Source organism: Carassius auratus, chromosome 17 (genome assembly GCF_003368295.1).
Source record: "Carassius auratus strain Wakin chromosome 17, ASM336829v1, whole genome shotgun sequence".
Lineage (NCBI taxonomy): Eukaryota > Metazoa > Chordata > Actinopteri > Cypriniformes > Cyprinidae > Carassius > Carassius auratus.
In genome coordinates, this window is record NC_039259.1 from 26,501,758 (window position 1) to 26,513,771 (window position 12,014).

At 38.0% G+C, this 12,014-nt stretch overlaps 2 protein-coding genes across 2 annotated transcripts; both read left to right on the forward strand.

Moving 5' to 3' along the window:
• The first annotated feature begins 2,602 nt into the window (after window positions 1-2,602).
• Window positions 2,603-5,165, forward strand: LOC113116913 (mucin-2-like). Its single transcript, XM_026285212.1, has 2 exons — window positions 2,603-4,644; window positions 4,932-5,165. Exons 1-2 carry the CDS (start codon window positions 2,617-2,619, stop codon window positions 5,163-5,165), a joined length of 2,262 nt encoding a protein of 753 aa, XP_026140997.1. The 5' UTR covers window positions 2,603-2,616.
• Window positions 5,166-7,695: 2,530 nt separating this feature from the next.
• Window positions 7,696-10,637, forward strand: LOC113116914 (adhesion G-protein coupled receptor G2-like). The gene is made up of 6 exons (XM_026285213.1): window positions 7,696-7,704; window positions 8,076-8,206; window positions 8,423-8,688; window positions 9,818-9,908; window positions 9,987-10,270; window positions 10,411-10,637. The coding sequence occupies exons 1-6, from the start codon at window positions 7,696-7,698 to the stop codon at window positions 10,500-10,502; spliced, it is 873 nt and encodes a 290-aa protein (XP_026140998.1). The 3' UTR covers window positions 10,503-10,637.
• Window positions 10,638-12,014: the final 1,377 nt, after the last annotated feature.

The following is a 12,014-nucleotide window of genomic DNA, read 5'->3' on the forward strand; positions in this document are numbered from 1 at the left end:
TCCACCTTCAATACCACGACTTAGGTGCCCTTGAGCAAGGCATTGAACCCCCAACTGCTCCCTGGGCGCTGCAGCATAAATGGCTGCCCACTGCTCCGGGTGTGTGTTCACAGTGTGTGTGTGTGTTCACTGCTCTGTGTGTGTGCACTTCAGATGGGTTAAATGCAGAGCACAAATTCTGAGTATGGGTACCATACTTGGCTGAATGTCATGTCACTTTCACTTTCTAGTTTTCATAGTTTAGTCTTTTTCTTGCCTTGCCCTGTTACTCATGTTTTGACCTGTTTGCTTTGGATACTGGATTACCCCTCTTGCCTATCCCTTGCTTAGATATTGTTTGCTCATCGAAGACCCATGCTTGCCCTAGGATTATTCTTGTGTCTTGCTCTCTATATAAATGTTTGACCCATGCCTGTTACAACCATTTCTCTGTCTAATAAAAGCTTGCATATGGACCCACATGTCTCATGTCTCATCGGCTCCCACGTTATAATAACAAGATGCTGATTAGACAGCTTGATTAATGTACATGTGTGCCTTAGGCTTGCCACAGTAAAAGGCCACTCTAAAATGTGCAGTTTACTGTACTAGGGGGTCCGAAAAGTTTTTGGTATTTTGCGTTTATGAGGCCAGTTGGATGTACTGCCAAATTCTCTGAAACACCTTTGGAGATGGCTTATGGTAGAGAAATGAACTTTCAATTCACCAGCAACCGCTCTGGTGAACATTCCTGCAGTCAGCATGCCAATTGCACTCTCACTCAAAACTTGCAACATCTGTAGCATTGTGTTGTGTGATACAACTTCATTTTAGAGTGGCCTTTTATTGTGGCCAGCCAAAGGCACACCTGTGCTATAATCATGCTGTCTAATCAGCATCTTGATATGCCACACCTGTGATGTGGATGAATTATCTCAGCAAAGGAGAAGTGCTCACAAACACAGATTTAGACAGATTTGTGAACAATATTTGAGAGAAATAAGCATTTTGTGTACTTTGAGTTCAGCTCATTTTGTTCAGTGTATTTATTTTCTACATTTGTATTGTTCTCTGTGAACAAAAACAACTTGATAAACTGGACTTGAATGAAATCAGATACTGCAATTCTCAGTTAAAGCTTATATAAACATAATTTGCATGTTTTCAAATGAACTGCGTGTCACATCTATGTTGAAGCTCATTATCAAACAGCTTTATGTATGGACAGATCAAACTCTCTCAACACTTGGACTGTGGACTTTATCTTAAGAATGTTATGAGAAATGTATTAAAGATTTATTTGCAAAGCCTGTGGATGAAATAGCTAGTGTGTGTCTCAAACATGCTGCTGTCTCTGGGAATTATGTCTCGACAAAAGAAGAATTTGCTGTGGTTTATGATTTTCTGTTGTTCTACGTGCCAGATAAGTATGTTACCATCCATGTAAAATGGATTCATCATCAAATATATGCTAATGAATTTGTTGTTTGGTGAAAATTAGAAAACAAATTAAAGTTTCAGCGAAAAAAAACAAAAGAAAGAAAAAAGTTGATTGTGGCTGTGGGCATCTAAATTGTGACATAGAGCTTAATATAATGTCATACATTGCTACATGATTAAGTCAAATGTTGTTTTTGTTTATGCAGACAGTTCAGAAAATATGCTCCAAATCAACATCCAAGTCAGTTTGACAGATGTATACTTTTTTAACAGAAGTAGCTCACCATATCCAGGTAGATGTGAAATATACTGCTAACATGCTGTGTGAATACTTCATATTGATTATCTGAGAGCACTTGTGATGACTGAAACTCATTTAGTTAATTTCATGTCAATCAGATAATAACATATATAATTTTCGCATGAATGTCGAACTAAACATTGAGCCTGTTGATCCTGGAGAGATATGTAGAAACGCAGTATATGACAAAAGTGCATGCAGTGGTAAGTCCGTTTTAAATTGTATAAATAGCTTTTCAGTTGTTTCTATTGACTGTTTCATTCAAATTAAAGTTTAATCAAATAAAGTACACTGTAAACACATAATATATTTTTTCTCTAATAAAAAAAAAAACACTAAGTTGGGTTAATTCAAGCTTTTAACTTGTACTTCCTTTGAAAATCAAGCTGAATAATTCATTCATGATAAGTTGACACTGTTTATTGCTTTAAATTATGGCAATAATATGATTGGACTCAATAATAAATGTGTGAACTGATGAGCATGCATCTATAATGTTGAAATTACAATGTTGCTTGGTTGATAAATAATCAACATATATATTATGTATCATGTAACATACCATATAAGTTTAAATTATTGCACAACTGCTATAAAATTCATCCATTGTTTATTTCTTTGTTGAAGGGAAAGAAGGAAGCAAATATGTTCTGCTTTTTAAAGAGGGCAAATGGATGTGCGTGACCTGTGCTGCTGGAAGATCAACCACCATTACACCACTGTCACACATTACATCTAACAATCCAACTACCAGTTTTGCATCTTATACGGCAACTCCTGACTCAAATATCAGTTTAGCACCAGACAAAACAACTCAATATCCAACTACCAGCTTTGCTCCAGTTAAAAAAACTCTCAACTTAACTACCAGTTTTGCTGCAGTTACAACAACTCCCATGTTAACTACCAGTTTTGCATCATATATGACAACTTTCAACCCATTTACTAGTTTCGCATCAGATAAAACAACTCCCGAGCCAACTACCATTTTATCACCAGATATGACAACTCCCAACCCAACTACCAGTTTATCACTAGATACGTCAACTCCCAACCCAACTACCAGTTTATCACCAGATACGACAACTCCCAACCCAACTACCAGTTTATCACCAGATACGACAACTCCCAACCCAACTACCAGTTTATCACCAGATACGACAACCCCCAACCCAACTACCAGTTTATCACCAGATACGACAACCCCCAACCCAACTACCAGTTTATCACCAGATACGACAACCCCCAACCCAACTACCAGTTTATCACCAGATACGACAACTCCCAACCCAACTACCAGTTTATCACCAGATACGACAACTCCCAACCCAACTACCAGTTTATCACCAGATACGACAACCCCCAACCCAACTACCAGTTTATCACCAGATACGACAACCCCCAACCCAACTAACAGTTTATCACCAGATACGACAACTCCCAATCCAACTACCAGTTTATCACCAGATACGACAACTCCCAATCCAACTACCAGTTTATCACCAGATACGACAACTCCCAACCCAATTACCAGTTTATCACCAGATACGACAACCCCCAACCCAACTACCAGTTTATCACCAGATACGACAACCCCCAACCCAACTACCAGTTTATCACCAGATACGACAACTCCCAAACCAACTACCAGTTTATCACCAGATACGACAACCCCCAACCCAACTACTTGTTTATCACCAGATACGACAACTCCCAAACCAACTACCAGTTTATCACCAGATACGACAACCCCCAACCCAACTACTTGTTTATCACCAGATACGACAACTCCCAACCCAACTACCAGTTTATCACCAGATACGACAACTCACAACCCAACTAACAGTTTATCACCAGATACGTCAACTCCCAACCCAACTACCAGTTTATCACCAGATACGTCAACTCCCAACCCAACTACCAGTTTATCACCAGATACGACAACTCCCAACCCAACTACCAGTTTATCACCAGATACGACAACTCCCAACCCAACTACCAGTTTATCACCAGATACGACAACCCCCAACCCAACTACCAGTTTATCACCAGATACGACAACCCCCAACCCAACTACCAGTTTATCACCAGATACGACAACCCCCAACCCAACTACCAGTTTATCACCAGATACGACAACCCCCAACCCAACTACCAGTTTATCACCAGATACGACAACTCCCAACCCAACTACCAGTTTATCACCAGATACGACAACCCCCAACCCAACTACCAGTTTATCACCAGATACGACAACCCCCAACCCAACTAACAGTTTATCACCAGATACGACAACTCCCAATCCAACTACCAGTTTATCACCAGATACGACAACTCCCAATCCAACTACCAGTTTATCACCAGATACGACAACTCCCAACCCAACTACCAGTTTATCACCAGATACGACAACTCCCAACCCAACTACCAGTTTATCACCAGATACGACAACTCCCAACCCAACTACCAGTTTATCACCAGATACGACAACTCCCAATCCAACTACAAGTTTATCACCAGATACGTCAACTCCCAACCCAACTACCAGTTTCTCACCAGATACGACAACTCCCAACCCAACTACCAGTTTATCACCAGATACGACAACTCCCAAACCAACTACCAGTTTATCACCAGATACGACAACCCCCAACCCAACTACCAGTTTATCACCAGATACGACAACCCCCAACCCAACTACCAGTTTATCACCAGATATGACAACCCCCAACCCAACTACCAGTTTATCACCAGATACGACAACTCACAACCCAACTAACAGTTTATCACCAGATACGACAACTCACAACCCAACTAACAGCTATGCACAAGATGAAACATCTTCAGAGCAAACTACCAATTTAATGCCATATACAGCAACTACAAACCCAACTACCAGCTTTGCAACAGATACAACTACTCCTGTGCCAACTTCTAGTTTTGCATCATTTTCGACAACTCCCAACCCAACTACCAGTTTATCACCAGATACGACAACTCCCAACCCAACTACCAGTTTATCACCAGATATGACAACTCCCAACCCAACTACCAGTTTATCACCAAATAAGACAACTCCCAACCCAACTACCAGTTTATCACCAGATACGACAACTCCCAACCCAACTACCAGTTTATCACCAGATACGACAACTCCCAACCCAACTACCAGTTTATCACCAGATACGACAACTCCCAACCCAACTACTAGTTTATCACCAGACACGACAACTCCCAATCCAACTACCAGTTTATCACCAGACACGACAACCCCCAACCCAACTACCAGTTTATCACCAGATACGACAACCCCCAACCCAACTACCAGTTTATCACCAGATACGACAACTCCCAACCCAACTACCAGTTTATCACCAGATACGACAACTCCCAACCCAACTACCAGTTTATCGCCAGATACGACAACTCCCAACCCAACTACTAGTTTATCACCAGATACGACAACTCACAAGGCAACTACCAGCTTTGCACAAAATAAAAGATCTTCAGAGCAAACTACCAATTTAGTGCCATATACAGCAACTACAAACCCAACTACCAGCTTTGCGCCAGATACAACTACTCCTGTGCCAACTTTTAGTTTTGCATCATATTCGACAATTCCCAAATCAACTTCCCGTTTCGTATCAAATATTACAACTCCTGAGCAAACTACCAATTTATCACAAGATACAACAACTCCTAACCCAACTACAAGCTTCACAACAGATAAAGCAACTCCCAGCTTAACTACTAGTTTTTCGGCAGGTATGTCAGCTCCTGTGCTAACTGCTAATTTCAAATTAGATACCACAACTCCTCAATCAACCATCAGTTTTGCAACATTTATGGCAACTTCCAAACCATCAAGCAGTTACACATCAGGTAAAACAACTCCTGAGCCAACTATCAGTGTAGCACCAAAAACGACAACTCCCAACCCAACTACCAGTTTTGGGACAGATAAAACAACTCCTGAGCAAATCAATTTTGCATCAAATACGACAACTCCAAACCCAACTACCAGGTTCCCACAAAATAAAACATCTTCAGAGTCAACTACCACTTTAGTGCCATATACGACAACTCCTGATACAATTACCAGTTTTGCGTCATATACGACAACTCCAAACCCAACTACCAGTTTTGTGCCAAAAACAACAACTCCCAAATCAACTTCCAGTTTCGCAACAGATAATACAACTCCTGAGTCAACTACTACTTTATCATCAGATAATACAACTCCCGAGTCAACTACTAGTTTATCATCAGATAATACAACTCCCGAGTCAACTACTAGTTTATCATCAGATACGACAACTCCCAACCCAACAACCAGCTTTGCATCAGATAAAACAACTCCCAAGCTAACTAACAGTTTAGCACCAGATACAACAACTCCCAACCCAACTACCAGGTTCGCACAAAATAAAACATCTTCAGAGCCAACTACCACTTTAGTTCCATATACGACAACTCCTGATCCAATTACCAGTTTTGCCCAAGATACAACTACTCCTGTGCCAACTTCCAGTTTTGCATCATATTCGACAACTCCCGAATCAACTTCCAGTTTCACATCAGATAATACAACTCCTGAGCAAACTACCAATTTATCACAAGATACAACAACTCCCAACCCAACTACCAGCTTCACACCAGATAAAGCAACTCCCAACTTAACTACCAGTTTTGTGGCAGGTATGTCAACTCCCGTGCTAACTACTAGTTTCGCGTCATATACAGCAACTCCTGATGTAACTACCAGGGTCACATTACAAACATCAACTCACAATAAGACTACAAGTTTCCCATTACATACAACAATTCTCAAGCCAACTACTAATTTCACATCACATGTGATAACTCCCAACCCAACTACCAGTTTTACATCCTATACAGCAACGCCCAATCTAACTACCTGGTTTACATTGTATAGGACAACTTACAATCAAACTACAAGTTTTACATCATATAAGACAACTTCCGAGTCAACTAAAAGTTTCCCATTACATACAACAACTATCAAGTCAACTACCAGTTTCATGTCACATATGACAACTCAGAATCCAACTAATAATTTCACATCAAATACAACTCCTAATCGAACTACCGGATTCATGTCACATATAATAACTCATGGATACACTGACCCATCAAAGGCATCGTAAGTGTGCAGTTACCAGTGGAAATCAAGTTTAAAACTCTGTTACAGAATACCAAGTAATTCAATCCATTTTACAGAGAAGACTTAGAAAATCTGGATAATAAAATGGAAGAATTGGAAAAAAGCAATAAAAGCTATGCAATGATTGTCACGGAGAATGGTGTTGGTTTTCATTATGTACAAGCCAAAAATACAAAAACCAAAGACATGAACATATGCTACTCTTCAGCTGATGTCACGGTAAACCTAATACCTAAGATGCATTTAAATGTATGATTCATCATTTATAATGGAAATTCTTCTTTTCATAGTTTGTTGAGAGTCAAAGTGACCTGTCACTTATTAACTGTTCCTGGTCAATAAAAATTTCCAAGGAGGCTTTTGATAAATCACGTCTTGAAAACAATGGAACTGCATTTGTTGGAGTTCTACGGTTCCAAAACTTGAGAAATATGGTATTGCATGCTTCTATTTTTTTTGCCTTCTATGGAAATATTCTTAATCTACTTTTGTACAAATGTTTCTCGATCAGTTCACACACATTTATATCTGATTCATGACTGCTCTCTTGGTTTCTGATTTAGAATCAAACTGAAAATTACACTGTTCTGAACAATGAGGTTTACGGAATAACGATGAGGGCCAAAATCTCCAACCTTACCGACAATATAGACATATTCTTTAAATATAAAAATCTGGTAATAAAGCTTTTGTTGGTGAACTTTTGTTAGAATAATCAGATAATGTGAAATCAAAATTAAACTGAATGTGTTTTTACAGACCGATAAGGCATCCTGTGTTTCTTGGGATGGCAAAGGTACATTAATTTATGGCTGTACTGATCAGTTCCTATCAACAAACCCCGTTCATTCAGTTTTTTTTAAATGATCAATTTCATTCATTGCTCTCTTTTCTTTGAAGGAAAGCTTAATTGGACAGCATTTGGCTGTAAAACAGAAATCAACAAAGACACCATAAAGTGCTCCTGCTCACATCTGACGTTCTTTGCGGTGCTGATGGTGAGAAGCTTTGCGATGAAGAACTTATGCTTTTGTAATTCATGTTTTGTTTAAAAGATTCCATTAAATCAATATCAGTCTTTTAGTCCCTGCTCGAGAACATGTAAACGATGAGAAAAAATGGTTAAAAAAACGTATCCTGTGGATCTGTTCCATTCTGTTTTCTTAGATACCACAGTCTCAGTCAGATGCAAACATCACAGCTCTGCATCTGGAATCGCTGACTATAATTTCTTCTGTCGGCTGCGGCATCTCCATGTTTTTTATGGCAGTCACTTTGTTCATGCATTTCCTGCTACGGTAGAGTATCTTAAAACATATCATATGATAAGTGCTGTTTAGTAAACAATAATCACTAATACTACACTAAGAAACCGTTTTCACTCAGAAATTGCTAGTGCATTTACAAAGATACAGCAATGCATTGAATTAAAGTGATGAGTAAAGTGATGAGATCAAAGCTGTAAAGTATTAAAGTTCTTGTTATAAGAACAGTTATTTTTTGTGTTTTAAAAGGAAAGCAGAATCAAATCAGGCCACGAAGATCCTGATGAATATGTTTGCGGCTTTGTTTTTACTGAATGGCTCGTTTTTGTCAAACGAGAGCGTCGCTAACACAGGAGACAACGCTGCGTGTGTCTTCATAGCGCTGCTCCTGCATTACTCCATGCTGGCCTCATTCACCTGGTTCTTCATTCAAGCTCTTCATATGTACTTATGGCTCATCAGACAGAACGTCTCCATCACAAACTACATGAGGAAGATCACCGTGTTGGGCTGGGGTGAGTTGTGATTGCAGTCTGTCAGTCACAAAATGTAAGTGGATGGGAAACACGAGAGTCAAAAAAAAAAAAAAATACACAAGCAAAACCAAATTAAACCCTGCGGATCGTGGCGATACATTGATGTATTAAGACACCAAACTATTGGTTATGCAAGAAACTGAACATTATTTATATAGATTTTTACCTCTGATTTTGAACTGATTTTGATTGAATTTGAACTGAACATCAAATTTACATTTTTGGGTGAACTGTCCCTTTAACGATGAACAAAGAATTTGTTACAGTATTTATTATAATTAGGGCCGGGACTTTAACGCGTTAATTGAGATTAATTAATTACACAAAAAATAACGCGTTAACTAAGATTAATTAATTACAGAAAAAAAATTCCCGCATTTTTAATAACGTATTTTTGCACCGCGGAACGTTTCTCACTGGATGCGTTTCGACGGACCGATTATACTGAAGCACCAACTAGCGTTCGCATATCACTGCAGCACATCGACGAGCCTCAAGTATCATCTCAACGCAAAACATATAGCAGCTAGCGTGCACGTGAACTATGTATTATTTTGTTGGTGCAACTGGCAGTTTATGTTGAACTCTTTATTGTTTTGGCCAAGGTTATTGAGAGTTGGACTTAGTATGTTATGTCCTCTGAAGCAACAGAGAGATGTTTTCTAATAGTCAGTGTTTCCAATGTTCTGAATGTAATTGACAGTATTGTGTTTTACTTAAAAAACACTTTACAGAAGGTTCCAGCACTTATAAGCTTCCTGAATTTCTGAAATATACTATTTCTAAATTGTTTCTAAATATGCTATTGCTACACTTAATTGCAAAAATTGCACTGGTCTGCTAGACTTGGTTGAACAAAAATAAACAATATTTTGTTGCTTAAGCTTATGTATTCAGTCATTATTCAATGGTATACTATAAATCCATGTGAAAAAATTACTTCTCACTGTTCTCAGGTCAAATATTTATATGCGATTAAAATGCGATTAATTTCGATTAATTAATTACAAAGCCTCTAATTAATTAGATTAATTTTTTTAATCGAGTCCCGGCCCTAATTATAATGGAACTACAACTATGACTATTGTGTTTTCTGTGTGTTTTTCAGTGTGTCCGGCTCCAATAGTCGTAGTTATCGTTTCTGTAGGAGGATATGAAACGATGATCCTGAACGCAACGTCTGGAAAAATTACACGAATGTGAGTTCTTCTGATGTCACAAATTAATACATTTCTGAACGTCTACAGACTATCTTATTTTATTCTGTTTAATAACAGGTGCTGGATTACAAACTCTTACATTCACTACATAGTGAACATCGGCTACTATGCTTTAGTTTTCATCTTCACGACAGGAATCTTCATCATGATCGTCACTAAGATTATTCAGTCCAGAATCATAAAAGCGACTGAAGACAAGAGAAAGACGTTCAGAAAGCATCTGATGATGGTGTTGAGTTTGTTCCTGCTCTTCGGTCTGACGTGGTCTGTGGCGTTCTTCAGTTATGGACCGATGCTCATTCCCTCATATTACATATTCACTGTGCTGAACTCGTTTCAGGGTGAGAAACAAGTACACCAAGCTTTAGTAGAACACTTCTATTCGTCCTACATATTACAATATTTGTTATTTTTATTTTTTATCTTATAACAGGAATGTATTTTAATTAGTTGAAATAAGCTTCTCTCATTCTTTTTTCAGGGTTTTTTCTCTTCCTGTATTACTACAACATACACAAAGACATTGCGGGTAATTTCTCAGATGATCCAGAAAGCACAGAATCCATTGTTTAATTTAGTGTTTATGCTTTGGAAAACAATAATGTTAATGTAAAGTTGTGCATAATTAGGACAGAAGGCTTCTTTGTCTCAGACTTTCTTAGACTGATTTCTTAAACTGATCTGTACAGTTTTTGTTCAGTGGGAAACTGTGTAACCGAAATAAAGCTTGAAAACACACAAAGACAAATGTCAATTATGAGCAATAAAGAATTGTTTAAAATTTTAGTGAAATAACTCAAATTAACTGTAAAAGTAATGTATTCTTGTGGACTGATCTGATATTACTGTTAGATTTACTGAGCATGGTAATCATGTGCGTCAGAGCGACTCAAATAACACTGAACCTTATTTAGAAAACAAATTTACATCTTCTGTAGGAATGTCAATGTACTTTTGTATTCAGAAATTTGCATGGTCATTTTATAAAGACCCACGCGCTGGGTTTTAAAAATCCATGCATGGATGTGAAACATGGTTACTGGAAACACAACACACAAACAAAAATAAGAATCAGCTAGTAATCTGTGCATTATTTAATAATTTATACCTACAGACATATCTCATATCTCAGTGTGTCTCATGTGATTGTGATGAAGCTTATAAAACATAAGTTTTTTCATCACGTTTGCATCAACCATGCTAGAAATTTGTCTTTAACTTGTTGCAAAGCGAGCTAGTGGAAATAAGCAGCGCACTCAGGAACCTGGAACACAGCTATGGAAAGATATTCCGGACATTATTCAAAAATTGTATTTGCAATTGCTTTTAAAATTTGTGGACGCATAAAATGTGACTTCATCCAAACGCAAATGCATTTCATGCATTACCGTTTGCATTTTCGTTTAAGTGAACGCACAGTGTCTACCAAATTTAAAATGGTAATGCAAAGTCCGTTTGCAATTGTGTTTCCCATATCTTACGAGCTATGAGCCTGTCATATTTAAATAGCAATATTAATTACCACAATTGTCTTTTCACTCTCTCTGCACTGTGCATGTAAACTTCCAAAACTCAAATGGAATCGCAATTCCTTTTGGATTTGAATTTCCAATGTCTACACGGAAACCTGTCAATCAAGTGACAGGGGTGGGGCCATTTTATTTGGCGTGTTTGCAATGGGAAGTGATGTCACTCACAGTTTCAACAAATTGAAAACGTAATTGCAAATACAATTTCCAAGTCCAAGCGAGGAACACACTGCCATGAGTCTTTTTTTTTTTTTTTCAGAGCCCATATACAATATACACTTTGGAAATGCCAGGTATGTGATGTTTATTTATATATTTCAACACTGACACTCCTAATTGAGATTGTAGATAGAGTGTCAATGGTTCATTTGAGAGATAGGTGGCGGTAATGAACTTAAAAGTCTACTATCCGCCGTAAATCAAGAAGAAGAAGAAGACGCCTCATGACAGACAATTCGGACATTGTCATATTGAAAATCATTATGAGTTAAAAAAAAACAAACAATATAAATACTCTTCACTTTCTTGCACAAACTGATCGTTTTGTGTCTTTACA

Excerpts from the sequence above, each read along its gene's own strand:
- LOC113116913 (XM_026285212.1), top strand. The coding sequence starts at position 2,617 with ATGTTAACTACCAGTTTTGCATCATATATGACAACTTTCAACCCATTT. Across the intron at positions 4,645-4,931 it reads CAACAGATACAACTACTCCT|TTTATCACCAGACACGACAA; the intron begins GTGCCAACTTCT and ends CCCAACTACTAG.
- LOC113116914 (XM_026285213.1), top strand. Across the intron at positions 8,207-8,422 it reads TTCATGCATTTCCTGCTACG|GAAAGCAGAATCAAATCAGG; the intron begins GTAGAGTATCTT and ends GTGTTTTAAAAG. Across the intron at positions 9,909-9,986 it reads TCTGGAAAAATTACACGAAT|GTGCTGGATTACAAACTCTT; the intron begins GTGAGTTCTTCT and ends GTTTAATAACAG.